Below are 24,805 nucleotides of genomic sequence, written 5' to 3'. Positions count from 1 at the left end.
ATGTGCAGAAACAGGAAAGAGTCCAATCAAAAGTTTCGTAACAAGCACTTCTGAAGAAATAGGAATCACCGCACTTAAACCACACACACATATATGTATGCGGGTCCAAACAGGCCTTGTGGGCAGTAATTAGATTTGCACCAAGAAACACAGATAACCCTTCAAAGTATTTTCTCCTTGCGTCAGCGGCTCCTAATTCCCCCCTTTCTGAAATTCCAAACTCCAGGCTCTCCACCATTTTTTTTAAAAAAAACCATATAGCTGTTTTGAGAACTCTTCACTTGCTCTACAGCGGACAGCACCTGGCACTTATACTAACACCCATGAGCAGACAGAGCTGAATGCTCTTTTTGAAAACCGAGGGAGGAAAACCTAAGTCATGAAAGGGAGTGGGGAGGTGGAGAGACAAAGTGTGCAAGAGATGCCAATTCCAGATGAGCTCAACATAACTTTGTTCCAAGAAAAAACAGACTCCTCCTACATAATGAAAGCCCAGGAAGGGGTTGCTAATAGCAGGGTGACTTTCTGAAGCCAGATGTGCACCAGCCAAAACTTTTTCTTCCACCCACAGAGTAAGCCCCACCTCCAAGTTACTTTTTAAAAAACCACACACTGTGCCAATTTTCTTAAAGAGTGGATAACTGCATCAGCAAACCAACAGAATAAAGTTTCAGAATAAAGTTGTGCCGCCCCATTTTTCCATGCCTTCCTCCACCACCACTACCACCGTCCAGTGTTTGACTGTGTCCTCACCGTGCTGTAGAGGAGGGCATCAGAGTCCACCGGTTCAGACAACTCGCTCAGCTTTCGGTCCCAGTGCAACAGGTTCTGCTCCCCGCTTTCCAGCCCATCCATGGCCATTTCGAACCTCAGCAATACCAAGAAAAGGGGGGGGTATGCACTCTTGGAGCACCTCGGAACGATCACAGAAAACAAACTTGTGCCATAAGGCTAAAAGAAGGGGGGAAACGACGACGCCCCCTGCCTTTGTGCGCCTCACTCCCTTAGAAAAGGAATAAAATAGAAGCTATATAATAATATAACTGAAAATGTCAGACACTCGCCAATCTACAACTAGCAAAATAAATAAATAAATGCAACAGCCAGCTACTTTTGCAACCATATGTCGTCCTAGATCTCGGGCACGCATCTGCTTTCAAGCAAGACCTCCGTTTTCTATCTGGCAGAAACCTTTCCCAGATCTCTTGAAACCCCAAACTGCCACCAGCTGCTGCCTTCCCTCCAGCCCCCACCAGTGTCTTGGCTCCGCCCTCCCCCACTCTGGCCAATCACCGAAGGCAAGCTCGGGAACTTCGAAGGCGAGTGCCCAATCAGAATCCAGAATCCGATTCCCTGCCTCTTCCACCCTCCCCATTCCACAGCCGCTTCCTACACTTCCCCAGCTGTGGAATGTGGGCGGGGAAGTCCCGATTACGTCACGCAGGGAAAAGGCCCTCTTTCCCCCACCCCGCCTCCCTCGACCCTCTCTGTCCCTGACCAATAGCCTTCCGCCCTGGATGTTCCAGCCGCTCCGAGGGACCGGCAACGTTCGGAACGTAGCGTGCGCCGCAGCCAATGACCTAGCGACAAGACAACAGCTTTGGGGAAAGCCCCGCCTGCTTTTGGAGGAGCAAAATAAAAATAAAGCCTTGAAAGTAGACCCCGGGGAAATTAACCTCTTAAACTGGAGATGGGAGGGAGGGGACAGGAAATGGGTTATGATTTTTTCTTGCAGCTCAAAACCCGGGACCCAGTTGTGACTGAGTTTCTCTGGAACCGGGTTGATTGCTTTATAGGGAACTGGGAGCAAAGTTCTCTTTTCTTGAGAAAGCAAACAAAAGAGCAGAGCTGAAAAGGAAAGAAAAGAAAAGAAAAGAAAAACGTGTGGGAGGGAAAGCCAGATCCAAAAAGGGGGGCGAAGGAGGAATATATGGGCACATCAAAAAGAATATTTGGGTAGTTGAAAAACTCAGGACAAGTCAAAGTTATGTTAGGAGATGTAAAAAGTGACTGATAAGAATTTGGAAAGCGAGTTAAGAAGTCCAGGCTCCCCTGGACTCACAGGACTCTGAGCAACCATGCCCATTCTTCCTCCCCCTGCTAAAGATAACTCCCCCCACAGACTCAGGACAACAAGCTATAGCTTGGGGCCCCACTCTCTTGGCCCCCCAAAAAATTAAAGGAAAAAAATTGGATGTACATTTCCAAAATATAAGATAAAAAACAAAATAAAACATACAGTGATAAAATGCATATTTTGTTATGTGCAAATGTGCAACTCTTTATTTAGAAAACAGACTGTAAGTTTGATGTAAGGTTAGTTACTCACAGATATACCTGTTATGTCCATTTAAACATAGTCTCTGTCTTTTACATATGATAAAACTTTATGTTTAGAGATCTGAATGTATTTTTATTATAAGGAGAATTATTCTAAGATTTATTTCAAATTTCTCAATATTCCAGCTGATGAAGAATAGTCGAAACAGGGCCTTGTCCTGATTTTTACTGGAATTTACCTTTATTTGCCTTCAATATTGGGATTGATTCCTATTTAAACTCCGCATCACATCAATAAAACCTTGTGAAGATTTATTTGAAACCCATCTTCTTTTGGCCTGAGTTCTTGCAATGTATGGTAATTTATGGACTTAATAGGTATCTAAAGCCATTTGCACATAACAAAATATGCATTTTATCACTGTATGTTTTATTTTGTTTTTTATCTTATATTTTGGAAATGTACATCCAATTTTTTTTCCTTTAATTTTTTTGGGGGGGCCAGATAAATATGGTGTGGTTTGCTGAAAACAACAAAGTGGGGGAAACCATGACATGGACTCACAAAAGTGAGGGACTTACTAAATAAACATACAAGGGACCCATGTCTATCAAACCACAGTTTCCCAGCATGTAATGGGGCCAGCCCTACTGTTCGTCTCAGTGGGGCAGCTTTCTCAGGCGTCACGAACGGGCAGGAAATTGTAAGCTATTTAATTTATCATTGCTGTATTTTGTCTTGACAGGGACAGGGGAAAGCAGCTGTGGGATTTTCTGCCTCAGAAGCCAAAACAAATTTGGTGGCCTTTGGTACTATGTACCTTGGACTTCAGGGGGCGAGGGCACCATTTGGTGCTCTGCCTCAGGCAGCAAAATGATTGGGGTCAGCCCTGGCACATGTCCCTGTATGTGTACGGACACATTTCTCCCCACATACTTCACAGCATTCAGCAGGACACACTTAACATGTACACAACAAAAAGACTCCCATGTAAAGCATAGATTACAGGAAAACTGAGGTGGGGTGGGGTGGGGGGAGAGAGCAAGATAGTAATGGCATAAGTAAACTTCAACCGAAGGGTGGAGTTGGATGTACCTCTGTAAGAATAACAGTGACACCTTTTTCTGTTCCTAGGTGCATTTCAAAGGGTGCATACAACAAAAGCAAATAGTCCACTAGTTCATTATGTAACTGTTATGAAAGAGCTGGTAGCTGCATTTGCTTGTTTTCCTCTTCTTCCTTCCCTCTCCACCTTTATTCCTTCCACACCATGGCATTAGACTGCAAAACATGGCTTCTAAAAATTATAATTTACCTTGAATGCACTGGCAGAAAGGTGGTGTATAATCAAGAAACATGACCCAGTTCTGCAAGCTTTCAATGCGGTACACCTTGAAGGAGGAAAGCCACCCTAGAAGAGCATTGATTAATTGGTCTTCATAACATCTCCTACCTACCATACGCATTTCCCAATCCCCAGATTATGTGATGTCATTGGCGAATAGTCCTGAGGCTCTTCCAGACAACCTGTTTTCCAATTTGTTTATGTGGAGATCAGTTGAGCTTTCTTTCTGATTTGTTTGTGGGGAGCACAATGAAGATCCGTCCTGATTAGATTGTGTCTTTCTTTGAAATCATTCACTTATGAAGTGCATTTCCTTATCACTTCCCTAACTGCAAAAAAGTCCAGGGTTTTTAGAAATGGATTTGTTGCAACAGAGCTCTTCCATCCCTTTTAATTGCACACCTTACATAAATCCTTGCTGCAATTTAAATAGCAATACAGTACATTTCCTCATAATGTGGAAGACTGTAAGCTGTCTGCCTGCTCTGTCTGCTGCCCAGGTGCTGAGTGTCAATGGACAACTTCAAGGCCCATGCTGTGGCCTCCACCGCATCTTAGGTCTGCAGGCTAACTAAGGGAGCACAGAGCAAGCCACATGATACATGAACCTTTCTGCTTCTTGCTGCCCCGTCAATGTAGCTCTTGTTTCCAGCCCACTCAGGCAAATGCATCATAACACGTGAGCAGTGTCATGCACACATAGCTGCAGCGCCTGCTGGAGTGAAAAAGGAACTAGAGGAGGTAGCCAGCCTGATCAGCAATAACCAGAGCAGAAGGTCATAAGGATGGGAACACCACAGCGGATACAGGGGGACGGGACTATGCAGCCACACAAAGCCCAGCATCCTGCCCGAGGCATCCACCCCTTCAGCCTAGTGGAAGGTCCAGCCCTCCTAGTTTTACCTAGACTTTACATGCAAGTATTCAACAACAAAATGGTCTGAAGCTCAACATCAAAAAACCCAAGATCATGGCCACTGGTGCCATCACCTCCTGGCAAATAGAAGGGGAAGAAATGGAGGCAGTGAGAGATTTTACTTTCTTGGGCTCCTTGATCACTGCAGATGGTGATAGCAGTCACGAAAATAAAATATGCCTGTTTCTTGGGTGAAAAGCAATGACAAACCTAGACAGCATCTTAAAAAGCAGAGACGTCACCTTGCCGACAAAGGTCCGGATAGTTAAAGCTATGGTTTTCCCAGTAGTGATGTATGGAAGTGAGAGCTGGACCATAAAGAAGGCTGATCGTTGAAGAATTGATGCTTTTGAATTATGGTGCTGGAGGAGACTCTTGAGAGTCCCATTGACTGCAAGAAGATCAAACCTATCCATTCTTAAGGAAATCAGCCCTGAGTGCTCACTGGAAGGACAGATCGTGAAGCTGAGGCTCCAATACTTTGGCCACCTCATGAGAAGAGAAGACTCCCTGGAAAAGACCCTGATATTGGGAAAGATGGAGGGCACTAGGAGAAGGGGACGACAGAGGATGAGATGGTTGGACAGTGTTCTCGAAGCTACGAACATGAGTTTGACCAAACTGCGGGAGGCAGTGGAAGACAGGAGTGCCTGGCGTGCTCTGGTCCATGGGGTCACGAAGAGTTGGACACGACTAAACGACAAACAATTCAACAACAAAAGTGCTGCCTCCTCAAAAAGTGCAGATGTGACATTTCCTATCTCAAGAAGATGACAAGGGTGCCAATGTTATCAAGAGCTCTACCCAAAGCCAAGATTATAGCAGCCGGCTGAAGGCTGGTTTTCACATCATGAAACACATTCTGAAATGCTAGGCCAGAGGGTGTGAGGGTGTTTGCATTTCTGATCCTTTCGCAAGCAAAATTTCAACTGTGCTCACATGACCTTTAGCAAGTTTGTATTAAATGGCATTCATCTTTTTCTGTTTAAAAGATGTATGATTATGTAGCTGGGCAGAGAGGTGCTGGGCAGCTGCCACTCATTTGGAAGTTCTGGTTGCACTTACTATTTATATACATTCTCTCTTGAGCTTTTTCCGATGAGCGTGGAATAACTGGCCCTGTTTGCATGTAAAACTCTGCCTCTCGCTTGCCTCCCTTCACACTGTTCAAAGCTGCACACTGCAATGTTATAGTTCTGTCAATGTTTCCGATGTAATTAATGTAAATATGTTGTGCATTTGGGGGGGGGGGACTCCCTGAAAACAAACAGTAATTATATGTAGACAAGATGATTTAACCTGGGGAATTTCTCCATGTAAAGCAGAAGCTGTGGCCTGCCAGATGGTGTTCAACTACAGCTTCCATTATTCCTGACCATTGGCTGGGACTACTGGCAGCTCAGATGCAACAACACTGAGCAGGCCACAGATCTATATTCTGCCACACAGCTATGACCCCCTTCCCCAGACAGTTTACCTTCACCTTCTCACAGCCTGTGCAAGTGGTCAGTCTTAAGTGGCTGCTCTTTGTAGAATACATATGCCAACACACGATGCAGAGGCAGGAACGGTTCTGAAAAACCACCAGAGGGGAGAGTGCTCTTGTGAAGGTGTCTCATGGGCATCTAGGTGGCCACTGAGGGAACAGGATGCTATTCCAGGTGGGCCACTGACCTGATCCAGCAGGTTCTCCTTGCGTTCTTACATTCTAGAGGCCAAAGAGTCTTCCAGCCTACAAACTAACCCGCACAGAACACAACCAAGAAAGTTGCTGTTTTAATAAAGGGCTCTGTGCCCTTTTGGCCAAAACAGAGCCAACCAGCTTCTAGCTCAGGAACATCCAAGGTATGAAGCAGAACAAGCGAGGAGTCTGGCTTGGAGAGAGCCCCAAGAACCAGATGGAGAAGCCCAGAGGGTTGCATTTGGCCCCTGGACCCAAGATTCCCCACCCCCTGTGCTATCTGAATCAATCGTCTTATTCCGTATGATGAGAAATTAGGAACTAAACAGGGGGGGGGGATACCCTTCTGCTGATATCCTGCACCATGGGTTGGGGAACCTGCAGCTCTCTAGCTGTTGTTGGACTCCAACTCCCATCAGCGCCTGCCAGTGTGGCCAATGGTCAGGGATGATGAGGGCTGTAGTTCAGCAACATCAGAAGGGGTATCCAGGTTCCCCATCCTTTCTGTAGCTACTCAGTGCAGCATATCTGAAAGCACAGCAGGCCAGAGCTGTCGCTGACAAAGCTCTGCAATCTACGAAAGCTCACTTCAAGAACGTCCAAAGCCTTGCACTGGGCACTGGGCCTGCTGCTGTGCTTTTAACTGAACCATTCCAGTCAAGCACAAGGGCAAGGGCAGGGTTTCCTCATAACTCAGACTGGAAACTGCAAAGGCTAACTGGATGAGGGCCAATGACTCCAACTGGTCCAAAGGCCAAGTTATTTCCCGGCGGAAATATTGCAAAATTCACGGTGTCGCTTTGTAATGCCTGTCATTCTGAAGCTCCTTCCCAGCATTCCAATGGAACAGGGACGTAGAAAGCTGCCTTAGACTGCAAGAAGGGCCATGCTAAATCAGGCCAATGGTCCATCTATCCTCTTCTCTCTATAGCCAACCATTATGTCTATGGGAAGCCTATAGACAGGACCTAAATGCAACATTTGCACTCCCATTTGTAATTCTAAGCGGTTGGTATTCAAAGGCAGCTCTTGATAATCTTATCCTGATTTTATTTTATTTTTTAAAAAAACCTCAAAGTGGTTTCAACGCCACATAATTTGGTTATCACTACGGTACCTCTTGTAACTTCTTGCATATGCAAAATCGTAGCACACAGTACATTGCAGGAGCATGAAAACATCGGAAGCTGCCTTATGCAGAATCAGACCATTGGTCCATCCAGCTCAATATCATCTACACTGACTGGCAGCTGGTTCCCAGGGTTTCAGGCAGCATTTTCTTCTAGCCCCACCGGGAGACGGCAGGGATTGAACCTGAGACCTTCTACATGCAAAGCACATGCTATACTGCTGAGCTACAGCTCTTCCCTTGCAGAAATTGATTGGCTTCAAAGCCTACCCAGCACAACAGACCTGGGCCAGACTTTGGCTTCTTGAATGACCTCTGCATAAACAGCCCGGAGGGGGGGGGAGATACACCGTCTGCTATGCCCGTTCACAGAGATCAACATCTACGCCTCTGTTCCTGCTCACAACTGAAGTGGAACAGTTCGAAGATAAACGGTGACGAGCGATCACATGAACCGGTTGAGCGGCTTCTCTTATCAGATTAAAGTTTCCTTGTTACGTATTGGCTCATAGGGCAATCCTGTACTCACACAGTGACATGTGCAGAGCCCCAGTGGTGTCGATGGCCTGGGGCATAGGGGACTGGGTCCCACATCGCAGCCATTGCCGGCCGGATAAGCTGGTTTCACACCACAGAGTTTCGTTGCAAATGGCTTTTTGTTTTCTTTCCACCCCCCTCTTGCTCCTAAAACATTACACTCTTCATTTAACTGGCTTCCTCTAGTCCTAGTTCTTCTAGGCCCCCCCACCCCCTTTTAAGAATTCCAACTTTGTGCATGATAAACTGGCTTATTTAAAACAATCAGATAGAAATGTACAGAGCCCAGATCCATTGGCTGCTATTAGCCACTGTAAGTAAAAAATGCACCTCCGTGATCGTCAAATAATGACTCCTTATCATATCCAGAGACTGTCTATCCCTAGGTATGATATGCTGAGAACAAATAATGGGTAAGGGCTTGTGGCTTCATTGCCCTCTTTGGAGGCATCCCTGAAACATCTAACTGGCCACTCTATGAAGCTGAAGGCAGGATTAGATGGACCATGACCTGATCTAACAGAGCTCTTAAGATTTTAACTGCATGTATCATAAAAACCTTATACGACCAGCTGGAAGGTTAAACCAATTCCCTCATTATATGCAGCTGCTATTGCTGAACGTAAGACAAGTCTGCTAGATAGGCCAAAGGCCCATCTAGTAATAGAATCATGGAATTGTAGAGTTGGAAGGGTCCTCTAGTCCAACCCTCTGCAAAGCAGGAGTCACAACTAAGGAATTCCTGAGAGATGACCATCCAACCTCAGCTTTAAAATCTCCAATGAAGATGAGTCCATAACCCTCTGAGGGACTCTGTTCCACTGTCGAACAGCTTTTACCAGCATCAAGTTCTTCCTGATGTCTAGTTGGAATCTACTTTCTTACAATTTGGATCCATTGGTTCGGATCCTACCCTCTGGAGCTGCAGAAAACAAGCTTGCTCCATGTGGCAGTCCTTCAAGTATTTAAAGACAGCTATCCTATTACCCCTCAAGCCTTTGATTCCCCAGGATAAACATACCCAGCTTAGAATGGCCCCTGCCTGGCATTAGACAAGCCGCTAGACTAGTCCAGATGTTCTCTCATCCTCTCTGACTGCTGGCCATGCAGACTGGGATGAAGGGAGTTGGAGTTCAACAACATCTGGAGGCCACAGGTGTCCATCCTCCCATTATAAACACATACATACATACATACATACATACATACATACATACATACATACATACACACACATACATACACACATACATACATACATACATACATACAGGAAAGAGCTAAGCTGAAGTACCTGCATTTCAAAAGACCGCTTTGATCCCATCCCCAACCTGCAGAAACCACCAAATCAATTGAAAAGGTCAATGACCAAACAAGACATCCAAAACCCAAGAGGTCAGAACGACACCCATTTGCAAACTGGAATAAGTCCAGCCTCCCTCCTGTTCATAAGCTACATAAGTCGCCACACCGACAAGTCCCTCATTGTCAAGGTAAAGTGATTGGTAGCACATCACTCCCGAATGTAAGGAAGGCTTCACACATGCAACGAACAACTTGCCAGAGTCTACAGCAACTTCCCTCCCCCCCAAAAAAACCCTGATGCCTTCCAGAAGTTGTTAAGACTACAAATCCCATCAGGCTCAGTCAGCATGGTCAGGAATACAGGTGTTGCAGTCAAGGAACATCTGGAAGACCACAAGTTTTCTGCATCTAGTCCCGGGAACTGTAGTTTGTTAAGGGTGCTGAGAGTTTTTAGGAGACCCCTGTTCACAGGGCTACAACTCCCAGAGTTCTCTAGGGAAAGGGATTGACTGTAGCTCTGTGACATCCATAAAAGGCCTCAGTAAACATACCCTTAAAAGATTTACAACACACAAGAGACTATTTGCTGTTCCTGCTCAGTTCCTATTTGCACTGAGCTCAGCTTCTCCTATGTTAAAACACTCCCAGTGCTTTTTTATACAAAATTGTTTAGGGGTTCTCTCATTTTCCTACTCATATTGAAATACTGCCCCTCAATGAAGCCAAACTTAGAGTCACCAAATGAGATGCGGGTGGCACTGTGGGTTAAACCACAGATCCTAGGGCTTGCCGATCAGGTCGGCGGTTCAAATCCCCGTGACGGGGTGAGCTCCCGTTGCTCGGTCCCAGCTCCTGCCAACCTAACAGTTCGAAAGCACATCAAAGTGCAAGTAGATAAATAGGTACCACTCCAGCGGGAAGGTAAACGGCATTTCCGTGTGCTGCTCTGGTTCGCCAGAAGTGGCTTTGTCATGCAGGCAACATGACCTGGAAGCTGTACACCGGCTCCCTCGGCCAACAATGTGACATGAGCGCCGCAACCCCAGTCGGTCACTACTGGACCTAATGGTCAGGGGTCCCTTTACCTTTACAGCTTCTCCTGCGTTGAAACACTCCCAGTGCTTTTTTTTCTACAGAATTGTTTAGGGGTTCTCTCATTTTCCTTCTCATTTTGAAACACTGCCCCTCAATGAAGCCAAACTTAGATTCACCAAGTGTTTAAGGGTATGCGTTCCCCCCCCCCAGAAAAAAAAGCACTCAACGCTCCCCTTTAAACATGCCCGTGTCTCCCTGGATGCTCACCTTCCTACCTGTTCTGAACAGGAGAGGTGCAAACAGCTTCTCTCTGTAAGCAAGCTCAGTGGTGGCTGTTTGTAGGCATCTTCCCACACTGCTAGGACAGCTGGTAGCTGTAGCTCTCTGGTCCTTTTTCCTTCTACCTCCCGCCCAATCCTTTGAATGGGAAATGCCAAGGATTGAACCTGGGACTTTCTCTGTTCCCTGCTTTCGCTTTCCGGTATGGAGAACCTTGAACTCGGGTGCATTAAATGCACATGCAAAACACAGGCCCATTCATTCCACTAGTGACTGGAAGGTGTTGTGGCTCAGTGGTGGTGGAGCTGCTTTGCCCACAAACACTCTGCATTATGCAAAGTCAGGCCGTTGGGCTCATCTACAAAGCAGGGTTCTCCCCCAGCACTAACTGGAGATGCCAGGGACCTTCTGCACACCAAACAGATGGTCAGCCACTAAGCTACAGCCCTCCCCGCCCTTTTGCATGCAGCAGGTCCCAGGTTCAATCTGTGCCCTCTTCAGCCAAGGATGAAACACTAGGAGCCACTAGCCCAAAACTGATCTGAATGGATCAGGGGTCTAATTCAATATCAGGTGGCTCCCTACCTTTGCATCACCCCAAAATATTGTAATATTGAATTGTTTTTAGCCGCAGTGGGTTGTGTAGACAGATGTATACCTAAAAAGCTATCCCCTTAAAAGAAACAAGATAGGGACTGGGGATATAATAAAAGCAAACTACCCACATAATGTGCATTTCACAAACATATCTCAAATATTGTCAGGGAGCCAGTCTTCCTGTGCTTGTTTGTAATCCCTCATTTCCCCCTAAAAGATGGATAAACAATACCAACCCAGGCCGCTGTCAAAACAATCCAATTCAGAGTGAAATGTATTATTTTCTGCAGCGCAAGGAGCCTGTAAACCGTTTCCCCGCCTGATGAGCAGGGGGAAAGGAAACAAACAGAGCAGGTTTTGTACCATTTGCAGATGGTGGGAAATAAATAATAATAATTTACTTATTCCTTTTAAGCTATGATACTGCTCCTGCTAAGCCAATCTCAGAATGCTGCAGCATGGTTGCTGAGAGGAGTGAAACCTGGTCAGCACTGAATGTAGAGTTGAAAGGGACAAGAGTCATCTAGTCCAACCCCCTGCAGCACAGGAATCTTTTGCCCAACCCAACATGGGGCTCGAACCCACGCTGCTGAGAGTAAGAGTCTCACACTCTACCAACTGAGCTATCATTAAACACTGCTGGTTCAGGGGTCTGAACTGGCTGCCAATTTGCTGTATAGTTAAAGCTATGGTTTTCCCAGTAGTGATGTATGGAAGTGAGAGCTGGACCATAAAGAAGGCCGAAGAATTGATGCTTTTGAATTATAGTGCTGCAGGAGACTCTTGGGAGTCCAATGGACTGCAAGAAGATCAAACCTATCCATTCTGAAGGAAATCAGCCCTGAGTGCTCACTGGAAGGACAGATCCTGAAGCTGAGGCTCCAATACTTTGGCCACCTCATGAGAAGAGAAGAATCCTTGGAAAAGACCCTGATGTTGGGAAAGATTGAGGGAACTAGGAGAAGGGGACGACAGAGGACGAGATGGTTGGACAGTGTTCTCGAAGCTACGAACATGAGTTTGACCAAACTGCGGGAGGTAGTGGAAGACAGGAGTGCCTGACGTGCTCTGGTCCATGGGGTCACGAAGAGTCGGACACGACTAAACAACAATGCCTGAAGGTGTCAGAAGGGTCCTGCTCTTTCGTTTGCTCTTCTAAAGAGGCAGAGAAGCCACAGAAAAGCAAAGCAGAACCCAGCATTCACAAACCCTGCTTTGCAAACACTGGCCAGAGTGTGCTCTGAGTCACACTGCTAGCGTGTGTTTGCCCCCCACTCAGCTGCCACCACTTCTACAAACAACACCCCACTCTTCCCAAGGTAGCTCCTCTGCACTTTGTCGGTCTGCGCACATCCCTTTGCCCATGCAGCCATGCTTCAGTCAGGAGGACCTGAGGCCAGGGCAGGGACAAGTCCATGGAGCGATGCGGAAAGGATGGCACAATGCATACCTAAGCAAATATTGAACAGAGAACCGACAGGAACATAAAAGGTCACGAAACTAAACATGATCCCAGAAGAATGCAGTTCAGGGACATGCCTAGAGAGAAAAGGCAGAGCTGAGCTCAATGCAAGTCGTAGATTCAATCCCTGCAGCTAAAAAACAGCTGGCGTCCGTCTGATGCCTCCTGAAGTTGCCCCAATCCTTTCATCCCAGCAGAGTTGCTTCCTTCCTGTTCATTTTGCCCTTAATTTTCCTGACCTTTCCCCATCTAGTTATACATCTTTGCCCTAGGCTTGGAGAAACCAATTCCTCCCACCCCCAGCTGACCAAGAACATATTGGTAGGCTTCTGGAGAGTGTGTGAATCTGCACACTACAAGCAGAAAGGAATTGCTTTCACTTGCTTTCCGGAACTGTAGCCGTAGTGGTCTGCTGTATTACTAAGAATAAGCAAGTCCTCTGTATACTTTTATTTGAAAGAAACCCTGTATAACTCTATGGCGCTTACATCGAAGTTGACCGGCACAGGAATGGAGATTCAAAACTGCATTTGCCTTGACAAAATTGGTAGCAGGGTGGGCTTTATTCCAGCTTAGTTAATCCATCTAGCTCTGCCTCTTAGTAGCACTAGCTCTGTCCACTGCTCTGTCCAACAGATTACCCATGATGGAATGTGGCCTTTGACATTAAAATGTTCTGCACCCCTCAGGTTAAGAGTTCTCAGGTAACAGGCTCCTCACAGTAAACCTTACTGGACAATTGGCAGCCTCATAATTTCAAGGGGGACATGCTGGGTCTCAAACAGAGACCAGGCTATACAAGAAGAAGAATGCAGATCTGAGAGGCACTTAGGGACGCTGACCTGGGACACTGGAAGTTGCCTTATAACGAGCCACGCCATTGGTCCATCTAGCCCAGTGAAGCGTCCCCTGACTGGCTCCAACAAGGTTCCAGAAATAACTATTTCTCAGCTTTGCTCATAGAAGGCTGAAAAAAGGAGAACGGAATGCAGTGGAGAAGGCAGAGCTTCCTCACACATTTGCTTACACACAAGTAATCAGAATGCTGGAATATGGATAGTCCTGCTATCAAATTTTGTTCTAGTCTGGGCCTTGCTGATTGGCATAGCTCCCCACCACCCATGAAACCAAACACAACATTTTCCACCGCACTGAAGAGCAGTTACAATTAACAAGTGAAAAACAATACACATCTCTCTCTCTCTTACACACACCCTGCTTTTGCAAGCTTTCTCTACAAAGTGAAACACACAAAGTCAAAAGCCCAGTGCTACTTTCCTAGGGGAAAAGGTACCGGAACTCACCATGAATGACTCCCTCGTTCCCTTAGAATGACAGTGGCGCCCACCTGAGAGGCCCAGGAATTGAGTTCCGGAGAATTCCGGCTGGGAAAAAAAAAAAGCCCTGCCAAAGCCTGAATCAAGAAAAGAGTGGGGCCGGCTGCAAAAATAGACACAGAACACTCACACCAACCTCCTTATTTGTACAAAAGGTTATTTTTAATCATGGAAAAGAAACCATAGGCAGACACATGATTGTAGAATTAGGAAATGCTACCAAAAAAGCAAAAGAAAAAGGAACAGCTGAAAAGCCGGTCCCAGGGCAGACCGCTCATTCCTTTTCTCTAAGAAGGTCGCTCAGGAAAATAATGTTATCTGCAAGGAGAGAAAAAGAGAGGCGTTACCCATTCAAACACAGATGGACACAAACACTGAGTCAAAGCCCACCACTGATTAGTCACCTTCTAAGCGACAATCCCAAGTTGATATGCACATACTGTATTAAGTTAAAAACTATGAAAACAGCAGAAGCATTTAAACTAAAACCAGGTGACCGTACAAGAAAACCACCACCCAGAGCAGGCAACTTCCCAACCCTCCAGCAGGCAACTAGAACACATTCACATACCAGTCGAATGGGTGGATGCTGCTGAGAGTGGCTACTTCATGTGCTGGCAGGGCTAGTCAACTTGACCCCACAACCCACTTCACATGGGTTCTCAGTACGTGGGGAGAGAACAGAGGGTGCAGCTGTTCCAGGACTACCTATCCAAAATAAGACTAATGGCTTTTTATGCGGTGAGCTGCTTACAAATGTTTTGCAACTTCTGGGTTGGTCCTGATGTTAACAGGTTGCATCCAGCTAAGTTTTACTCAGAGCACACCCACTGAAATCAATGAACCCAAGTTAAAGATGTTGATATGTTCCAGTGGGTCTACTCCTGAGCAGGACTAACACTGGCTACAACCCAAAGTTATTACCAACATACTGTGGGGTGTTTTGTTCATTAAAAGGGCAGTGTTTCCCAACCTTGTGCCTCCAGATGTTTTGGGACTACAACTCCCATCATCCCTAGCTAGCAAGACCAGTGGTCAGGAATGATGGGAATTGTAGTCCGAAAACAGCTGGAGGCACAAGGTTGGGAAACACTGCATTAAAAGGGAATTATTCTCTCCCTCTTTTCCTTAGCCACCTCTCCAAGGTGCCTCTCATCCAACAACCACACAGAGAACGCAGGAAGCTGGGAGGAAACCTATGATCGGTGGCACAGCCAGACATTCAAGTATTTCCTGCTAAACTCCTGGAATCTGAACTTTCAGACAAGGCTCGCTTTCTTTGAGAAAGCAAACAGAACCTGAACAGCCTCTTGGCCGGCAGAGGGGGAAGCGTGCAAAAGCTCACAGACAAGGAAGCAGTAGTTCTCTGGATTCTGCCCTCCTCTCGATTTCTGAATGCAGTCTCAGCTCAGGACGCATTAAAAACAAACAAACGATCGTGTATTTTAGGACAAAGTAAGTTTTAAAATGTGTACAATGGGATAAAGCATGACTGAACGTTCACACGTCATGAGGAAATACATTGAAGGGCGTGCACCGCCTGCGAACTTTCTATAATAAAAACGACTGACACACCAACGAGAAAATGGGAGAACTTGAAAAAGCATGTGAAAAACTAACGCAGGGCAGACCCTTAGTTATCTTCACTAAGAGCACCCAACAGCGACACCTTGTGGCACAGGCTAGGCATTTAAGGCATTACTCAGTTCTCTCTAAATCCAGCTTGTTGTTCGAAGCAAGGAAGGAGAAAGGTGGTTCGGATGCCTGGGCAACAAGCGCAGCCTCCTTCCTCACTTGCCCTGCCTGGCTTGTCATAGGAAGTTCTTTACCTGCAATGATTGTTGTGGCTTGCCGCCTTACGTTGTTCTTGTCTACATACTCGCCGTAGTCTATCTTCCCTTCCACGTAGATCCGAGCACTGCCAGAAGCCAAGTACAAGACAACCGGGGAGATTAATGGCAACATTTTGCTTCCCATTCCGAGGTTCCCTCCTTGTTACAATTAAATGAGTGCTTTAAGAGCTACCGCTAATAGGTAGAATTCATCTGACTATTCCGCAATCACAGGTGTGAAAGGGAAGGGAAATTTCAAAAGCCACTGCCGGGGGGGGGGGCCTGCATACTGGTGGGTGTCTCATCACAGCAGGCTACTGAAATGGGTCCTGCTGGGTCTACACACACACACACACACACACACAGAGAGAGAGAGAGAGAGAGAGAGAGAGAGAGAGAGAGAGAGAGAGAGGCTATTTTAAGTTGTGGGTGGGCTTACAGACTCAAGACTCCTATAACTGTAGAGTTGGAAGGGACCACAAGGATAATCTATTCCAATCCCTCCTGCAGTGCAGGCATCTTTCACCCAACATGGGTCTCGAACCCATGACCCTGAGATTAAGAGGGCCTACCAACTGAGCTATCCCCGAGAGCTTATTTATTTATTACATTTCCATTCCGTCCTTCAATCAAGGAGACCAAGGCAGCATACACGGTCCCCTCCCCCCCCCATTTTATCCTCCTAACAACCCTGTAAGGTAGCCTAGGCTGGCAGGTAGTGACTGGCAGAAGGTCAGGCAGTGGGCTTCCTGCTAGCTGCATGGGGGCTTGAATCTCGGTCTCCCAGGGTCCTAACCAAAATATACTATCCAGTCTGGCTCACACTGGCTTCCATTCTGGTGCAATGAACATCGTACATATGATACCTGGTGGGTTAGCTGGATTTAGATCACAAATAGGAGAGGACAGTGCAAATAAATATATAAGCACCATTAATTACTACCGCCACTACATTTATTACCAGTTCTTCACCTGCAAGTCCTAAAGTGAGGCAGAACAACTTAAAATTTCAGAATTAAAACAAGATACAGTGGACGCTCGGGTTGTGAACATGATCCGTGTGGGGTGCACGTTCGCAACCCGCACCTGCGCATGCACGGGTTGTGATACGGTGCTTCTGTGCATGCGCAAAGCACGATTTAGCACTTCTGCGCATGTGTGTACGCCGAACCTGGAAGTAACCTGTTCCGGTACTTCCGGGTTCGGCGCGGAGCGCAACCCGAAAGGACATAACCCGCAGCGGACGTAACATGAGGTATAAGTGTAGTCACAAGAAGAGGGTGGGTCCTGACCGTCAGGTGTCAAGGGCCACAAAAACAAAAAATGCATTTAAATGGCTCCAAAGAACAATAAAACCTATTTCACCCATCATCCTTATTGTGAGTTAGGTAAGCCTTAGTTGTTGTGTTGTTTAGTCGTTCAGTCTTGTCCGACTCTTCGTGATCCCATGGACCAGAGCACGCCAGGCACTCCTGTCTTCCACTGCCTCCTGTCTTCCACTGCCTCCCGCAGTTTGGTCACTCATGTTGGTGGCTTCGAGAACACTGTCCCCTTAGTATCCCTCCTTATTGTAGACTTGTGTCTGAGGCCCAGATTGGCTTGCTTAACAGGGCCGTCTTAACCATATCTGGCGCCCTGGTGCCAAGATCCCTCCGCTCCCCCCGTGAGTGAGGCAGGCAGGAGGGGCGCGCGGGGAGCTGAGAGGCGCGGAGGAGGCAGCCCCAGGCTCGCACTCCCTGCGCGCCTCCGAGAGAGCGGCCTGAAGCTGCTCAAAAACTGAAAGGCGCGGAGGAGGTGGCCCCAGGCTCCCGCTCCCCATGCGAAGCTCCAGAGGCGTGCGGGAAGCGCGCGCCTGGGGCTGCCGCACTGCGCCTCTCAGCTGTTCAGGCGGCCCCAGGCCAGCGCTCCCCACGCACCTCCGGAGAGCTGCCTGAAGCCGCTCAACAGCAGAGGCGCGCGGAGGCAGACACCAGCGTTCGGCGCCCCTTCCGTGCCCCTGATGGCCAGGCGCCCTGGCGCCTTGCGCCACCTAGCCCGGGCCTAGGGACAGCCCTGTTGCTTAAGAACATCTAAGTGATTTCATCGCCAGGGCTCTCCTGCCTCAGTTCATACATGAGCCCAGACCACCAACCCCAGGTTTTCTGTACCAGAAGTGAGGGACCTGTGGTCCTCTGGATGCTGTTGGACTCCCAACTCCCACCAGTCCCAGCCAGCATGGCCAACAGTCAGGAATGATGGGAGATGTAGCTGAGTAACATCTGGAAGACCTCGGGTCTACGTCTGCTGTGCAGGGAAGATTAGTATACAAAGAAAGTCAGCAGTAAACTCCTGAGGTTTTGTAACGCCCGTCTGTCATGCAGACTTCCCCCAGGTTAACTCACCCCTTCTTCACATACTGATACGCCACATCTCTTAGCCCCGGCCTGAACACAGAGATCCTGTGCCATGTCGTCTTCTGTGTAATATCACCTCGGTCAACAAAAGGAAACACAGAACAGATAAACACCCGTGGGTTCGTGGTCTTTCTAGAGGGTGGGTTAAATCAGCCTCTTTGCAACATGGCGCACTCCAGCTGTTGTTGGACTACAACTCCCATCATTTCTGAACTTCGGCCATGCTGGCTGGGGCTGATGGAAGGGGGAGTCCAACAACATATGGACGGCAACATGCTGGGCGAAAACTTTCATGGGGTGGAAGAAGTGTCCATCGCATTTTCTTCCAACGTGTGATCATGGCGTTTCACGGTGCAGCCACCCCGTTTCTCAACAATAGGCACCCACAACAATGCATTCGGCATCTGTGTGAAGGAGCCCCACAAGTGCATTGCCATATGTGCAGAGAGAGACCCCAAACAAGGATTATTAGCCCCAAATCCCACCACACCACACCCTTGCATGGAGGAACTCTATACATGTAGAACCCTTTGCCCGAGACGTGGAGAGTATGGCTTGTCGAGGACACCCACAGTGGAGAAGGAGAGGCACAGCTACCCCATAAATGTCCTCAATGCCAGAGAGATGCCTGGCAGTGAACCACGTTCATTTGGGTAGGGGACCTTTGCCAGCAGACATTCAGTTTCCAACATAGGCAAGGTAGTGCCTGCTGTTCAGTGTTAAGAGTATGGGGGGGGGGGACAAGTGCTTGGAGGGCACTGAGTGGGTCAGGAGATGGCGGGGATGGAAGGTGAAGGTGGCCTCAGGAGTAAAAGGTAAAGGGACCCCTGACCATCAGGTCCAGTCGTGACTGACTCTGGGGTTGCGGCGCTCATCTCGCGTTATTGACCGAGGGAGCCAGCGTACAGCTTCCGGCATGACAAAGCCGTTTCTGGCGAACCAGAGCAGCACATGGAAATGCCATTTACCTTCCCGCCAGAGCAGTACCTATTTATCCACTTGCACTTTGACGTGCTTTCGAACTGCTGGGTTGGCAGGAGCTGGGACCGAGCAACGGGAGCTCACCCCGTCGCGGGGATTCGAACCGCCGACCTTCTGATCGGCAAGCCCAAGCTCTGTGGTTTAACCCACAGCAGAGTAAGGGCTCTCCAAAACTTTGGGAACAGGATGTTGATCTAAGGTCAGAAACAGCAATGGCAAAGGTGATGAGGGGCAGGAGTGGGAGAAGGCAAAGAAAAATGACCCCCCCCCCCTGGAGCAAAGACCAATGAAGGACACAAGGCAGGGATAGGAAAAGGAAAAGAGCCAGAGAATAATAATAATAATAATAATAATAATAATAATAATAATAATAATAATAATTTATTATTTATACCCCGCCCATCTGGCTGGGTTTCCCCAGCCACTCTGGGTGGCTTCCAACAAAAGAATAAAATAATCGATTAAAGATTAAAAGCCTCCCTAAACAGGGCTGCCTTCAGATGCCCAGAATGGAGGGATTTGTACGCTGCTTAGAGAAGATTGTAATTAAGTGGTATAAAAACTGTTGAATTATTATTATTATTAATTTTTATTATTTTATTTGTTGAATTTATATACCACCCTATACCTGGGGGTCTCAGGGCGATTCACAATAAAAGATAAATGAAAGATAAATATAATGGTTACAGGATTTTTTTTATTTTATAGATATGCTTATGTATATTATTACTCTCTTTATTATGCTCTCTGCCCTGTGGTCTTTTTGACAAAGGGTCTTAAATAATAATTAAAAACTGGCATTATAACATAGGTTTTGATTAACCTATGCCAAAATGAAGGAGTTGAGACTTTCATCTCACTCAGCGTAATGCCAGAACAGCCCCCTAAATATATCACAGTTAAGAACGCTGAGCTCTCAGCAGCGACAGCATCTCACCTCCTTGGAACGATTCGCTTTCTCCTGATCGCCACATCTCGTTGGTTGCAAGGCTGAAGATGGTGACCGGGTTTTTGCCTTCAACTTGCCTCATGACAGGATCCTGTCCTACACGGCCAAGTAACTGGATACGATTCAAGGCTGTGAAGAAGAAAAAGAGAGCAGGAATAACTTGCGAGAAGGAACCAACATGGTTGTGTTGACACAACTTTCATGGCAGCATGGAAGACAGTTAAATGGCACAACGGGATGATCTGATTCTGACTCCGCCTGACCCACAGAGCTCGCCTGTCTCGTCTCAAGCAGCTACTCGTCTCAGCTACTTACATCTTTCAAGGACTAAAGGCAGCGTCGTCGACTCAGACTCGTGCCTCACAAACTGGCGCATCACCTAGAAGGAAGGAAAACAATGGGAAAAGCCAATAAAGCAGGGATAGGGAATCATGTTTTTTTTTCTGTCAAGGGCCACACTTTCCTGGAAGTAATCTCTTGGGGGCCACGTGATGGAGCTGGGATGGGGAACAAAGCTACTTCCCCCCTCTTTTTGCCACACCGTCTTCCTCCATTTTTCCCCTCTCTTTCCAATCTGCATGAATTTAGGTAGTAGGCCACAGCTACCATCTCTGCAATAAGGGACTGTCACTAGATTTTGGGGGAGCAGGAGAGGGAAAAGGTGATGTGAATGGTCCAGGATGCATCCATGTTTTAGCTGTTCATGTAGTTTGGTGTCCGGTGCCACACTTCAGCTCTGCTAACAGCCATCACCCATTTTCACCTATTTGCTAGTGCCAATAAATACAGGTTCAATAAGGCCACCTTTGTACCATACAGTCATTGCACTATTACAGTATTACTTTAACAGTCATGGCTTCCCCCAAAGAATCCTGGGTACTGTAGTTTGTTAAGATACTTCCATTCTCCTCACAGAACTTCAACTCCCAGAGTTCCCTGCAGAAAGGGATTGATTGTAGTGCTGTAAGAATACGGGTCTCCCAACAACTCCCAGTGCACTTAAATAACTACAGTTCCCAGAATTTGGGGCGGGAAGTGCTGGGTGCTAAAGTGGTATCATGGCGCTTTAAATATACGGTGTGGACATTATCTAAAAGGGTCAGGTCTGACTGAGATTCTCAGACCCTGCCACAAGGGAGTAGCAAGAGGCTGACAAGTAGCTGCTTAAAGCTGGCATTCTAGAATTCTGTGGCATCCAGGACATATTGTGCCACACACTAGGCTGTGGAGCTTTTTTGTTTCCCAGTTGAGGGTGACATTCCTTTGTGGGTAATCTGTTGGAAGTTGATGGCAAATGCGGACAGGGCTACTGCTTTTCTCTCCCCCTGCCAGAGGTCTGAAGCATTTGCCTGCAAAGGTGTTTTGCAATTAAGCTGGGCTGCAATTTTTCGCAGTTTCTTTGCACCCCTTCTCACATTTCAAAACCACAGCCTACCCAGATGGTCAAATAGCAGGCATACAACCATAAGCAACCTCCAGCTCCTTGACTTTGCTTTCGATAAGTCTCTCCTACATCACAGAAAACAGCGCTTAAAAACTGTGCCAAAAGAATATGGAATTGTTACCTGCAGTAGAGGCCTACGCAACATTTCTGCTGCTTTCTTTACGTCTTCTTATGGGGGCTTTGCTAGTTCCTCTGAAAGACAAAGCAGCTATTAAAGCAGTCACGTTCCAGTTGCCAAACTACCTTAAACAATTTGTCTCCTCTTATCAGAAGGAGACATTAGTACACAATAAAGCTATCCCTTTTGTCTTTTCTGCACACTTCACATTCGGTACAAGTCCCATCTGCGCTATGCATCTAAAGCACAAAGCATAGGGAGCATAAGAAACAAGCCAGGGGGAACTGAAGAAACACAGGTAGGTAGCCGTGTTGGTCTGAGTCGAAGCAAAACAAAAAAATTCCTTCAGTAGCACCTTAAAGACCAACTAAGTTTATATTTTGGTATGAGGTATCTGAAGAAGTGTGCATGCACACGAAAGCTCATACCAAAATATAAACTTAGTTGGTCTTTAAGGTGCTACTGAAGGAATTTTTTTGTTTTGAAGAAACACAGCAACTCACCAGAGACCTTGCATATACAGTCTGGCTGTCTTAACAGACATGGAAGAAAAGGAGATAACTTAAACCAGGCATCCCCAAACTGCGGCCCTCCAGATGTTTTGGTCTACAACTCCCATGATCCCTAGCTAACAGGACCTGTGGTCAGGGAAGATGGGAATTGTAGTCCAAAACATCTGGAGGGCCAAAGTTTGGGGATGCCTGACTTAAACTGTGCCTTCCATTTGTTGTGGTGCTCGATCTCCCACCAGCCCCAGCTAGTGCAGCCAATTGTCTGGGGTGATGGGAGTCGTAGTACGGTAACATCTGGAGGGGCACAGATTCCTTATTCCTGGTTTAAAGTGAATTGTTTTGTGGCACCCCCCCCAAAGTATTTCAGAGAATCTTGACCCTTCTCCTTAACGCAGCATCGCAGGAATCATTAGACAAGACAAATTAAGTGGATATCTGGCTGTTGCCCCAGGTTTATAATCAGGATTTAAGCCATGCCCAAACAATCACTAGCTGCCACCACCAAAATATCAATTCTATGTGTGGATGGGTTTGGGCAGGGTGTGTAGGGGTGCTTTTTACAGGGTCACCACTCTGCCAAACTCTGGTCACTCTAGCAGGCTCACATGTAGTAGCATGGCTGAGAAGACCGAGACAATAATCTGGGGTGAAAATATAAAAGGTAAAGGGGCCCCTGACTATCAGGTCCAGTCGTGTCCGACTCTGGGTTTGCGGCGCTCATCTCGCTCTATAGGCCGAGGGAGCCGGCGTTTGTCCACAGACAGCTTCCAGGTCATGTGGCTAGCATGACAAAGCTGCTTCTGGCGAACCAGAGTAGGGCACGGAAACGCCGTTTACCTTCCTGCCGGAGCGGTCCCTATTTATCTACTTGCACTTGACGTGCTTTTGAACTGCTAGGTGGGCAGGAGCTGGGACCGAGCAACAGGAGCTCACCCCGTTGCAGGGATTCGAACCGCTGACCTTCTGATCAGCAAGCCCTAGACTCTGTGGTTTAACCCACAGCGCCACCAGGGTCCCTGGGGTGAAAATATACAATGATACAAAAGATGACATACTGTTACTTTCACTGAACAGTTACAAATTAACACAATACACAGAACATGGCATCACAGCCAGCCAGCTAACTAAAGCGTTCATTCTCCCTTGTTTGCAGTGACGGTTATACAAAGATGGTTAGTTAATAAGCATTCGTTCTGATTTGCTTGCAGGGAGGTTACATGACATTGCCTCAAAGCAAGTGCCATTTTCCAGTGCATTTTCCTTCCACTTTCCTTACTGCACAAAGTCTGATCTTTGGAGGCAGCTAGTTTATTGTGCAAGTCCCCCCAGAACTGCAATTTGCAGAGTTCTCTAGGAATAGGGGTTGTCTCTTAAACCACTCTGAGAACTGCAGTTCCGTGAGCCTCCTAACAACTCTCTGCACCCTTTAAAAAACTACAGCTCCCATGATTCTTTGGGGAAGGAAGCAATGGCTGTTTAAAGCGATATGCGGGTGCTTTAAATGTGTAGCGGACATGGGGTTTGAACCGCGTCCTTTAAAAACTGCATTAGGAGAGCATAAATTCGAATTCGCTCTCCCTATAAAGTTCATAATAAACCCAAGGTGGTGGTGGGAAAATATGCTGCTCTGGAAGAGATGCGCGTCGAGGAAGAGGTGGAGATGCGCTCGCGGCAGGACCCGCTTTGGGGGGGGGGAAGAGAAGGGAGCGCTCATCGTGCAATACGAGGGATCAGGGAGAAAATTAAGATGCACGTGTGAACAGGAGAGGCACGTCCGAATCCGCGGCAATTAAGGCCAAAACTCGGACACGTGCATGGAGTCACGCGGGCAAAAGCAGCGGGCGTGCCGCTCCAGGGGTTTTACATGAGGATGCAAGAGGCTGGATATACTGGATGGGGGTGGAAACAAAATAAAAAAAAATCCTTCCAGTAGCACCTTAGAGACCAACTAATTTTGCTATTGGTATGAGCTTTCGTGTGCATGGGGTGGTGAGCACCGTGCGGTTTGTTTACAATGATCAGCGGTGCAAGGGATTATAATAATAAGTGATAAAAATAATATATTTATTTATACCCCGCCTTTTCCCCCGGGAGGGACTCAAGGCGGATTACGGGTAAAATCAAATTACAGGTAAAAATCAAAGCAAGGGTTGCTTTAAACAACAACAACAACCTGGGGATCTACTGCATTAGGAAAAATGCACTACTGAAAACTCTCTCCCCGCGCCCTCTGCGCCTTCTATTTACCTGGAAGGAAACGAGGCTCCGTTTGCCCTCCCCAGATTCACGCGCTGGTGGGCTACGCGCACCTCCTAAAGGAGCACCGTGGGACGCGGGTCCAAAGAGATAGGAAAGGGCAGAGAAACCCACCGCGGGTCCGCGCGGATACTTCCGGTGTGAAATGAAACTGGGACCCCTACAGCGCAGACCACGCTAGGTTGAACCATAGAGAGCCGCAGGGGTAGAGCGACGCCACACCGGAAAGAGGGCAGAGGACCCAACGGAGCCTTTAAAGCGGAAGTTGTGGCTGTGCACCGAGCAACCAACCAATCAGCGGCAGCCTTTTCCCTCCTCCTCTATAGCCCTTGGACCAGTTTCCGGATTTCAGTGGCGCTATTATTTCCATCCCCACCAGAGGGGAAGGCGAGGCCGGTGAGCCGGGGAGAGACCAG

General features: G+C 47.3%; 2 protein-coding genes across 6 annotated transcripts in view; both read right to left on the bottom strand.

The window, feature by feature from the left end:
- CREB3L2 (cAMP responsive element binding protein 3 like 2) overlaps positions 1-13,993 on the bottom strand; it is an 84,142-nt gene extending 70,149 nt beyond the window's left edge. The window contains exon 1 of one of the 2 annotated variants that reach the window (XM_088652242.1): positions 13,872-13,993. In XM_088652242.1, coding sequence (XP_088508368.1) covers positions 13,872-13,874 — 3 coding nt within the window. In that variant the 5' untranslated portion in view covers positions 13,875-13,993. Of the gene's footprint in view, positions 1-753; positions 1,607-13,871 lie in introns of those variants that run through there. The other variant, XM_088652241.1, reaches the window with a different exon arrangement.
- Positions 13,994-14,044: 51 nt separating this feature from the next.
- SSBP1 (single stranded DNA binding protein 1) lies at positions 14,045-24,656 on the bottom strand. Of its 4 annotated transcripts, none has more exons than XM_035128425.3 (7): positions 24,381-24,656; positions 21,625-21,695; positions 20,375-20,438; positions 20,048-20,188; positions 18,118-18,205; positions 15,734-15,822; positions 14,045-14,222 (listed from the first exon to the last, which is right to left on the bottom strand). In XM_035128425.3, the coding sequence occupies exons 2-7, from the start codon at positions 21,646-21,648 to the stop codon at positions 14,179-14,181; spliced, it is 450 nt and encodes a 149-aa protein (XP_034984316.1). In that variant the 5' UTR covers positions 21,649-21,695; positions 24,381-24,656; the 3' UTR covers positions 14,045-14,178. The 4 variants fall into 4 exon arrangements, with proteins under 4 accessions (XP_034984316.1, XP_060135920.1, XP_088508370.1 ...); XM_060279937.2 differs by having other exon boundaries at positions 18,118-18,212; positions 20,049-20,188; XM_088652244.1 differs by having other exon boundaries at positions 24,504-24,616.
- Between the last annotated feature and the right edge of the window lie 149 nt (positions 24,657-24,805).

This window comes from Zootoca vivipara, chromosome 9, assembly GCF_965207765.1.
Source record: "Zootoca vivipara chromosome 9, rZooViv2.hap1.1, whole genome shotgun sequence".
Lineage (NCBI taxonomy): Eukaryota > Metazoa > Chordata > Lepidosauria > Squamata > Lacertidae > Zootoca > Zootoca vivipara.
Note: the sequence above shows the minus strand (reverse complement) of the source record. Positions and strands in the feature narration are given on the sequence as shown.

Bases quoted from the DNA above. Each gene is read 5' to 3' on its own strand.
- SSBP1 (XM_060279937.2), bottom strand. From the start codon at position 21,648: ATGTTGCGTAGGCCTCTACTGCAG. The intron at 20,439-21,624 runs GTAACAATTCCA...CCTTCCTTCTAG, and splicing joins TGCGTAGGCCTCTACTGCAG to GTGATGCGCCAGTTTGTGAG. The intron at 20,189-20,374 runs GTAAGTAGCTGA...TCTTCTTCACAG, and splicing joins GCCTTTAGTCCTTGAAAGAT to CCTTGAATCGTATCCAGTTA.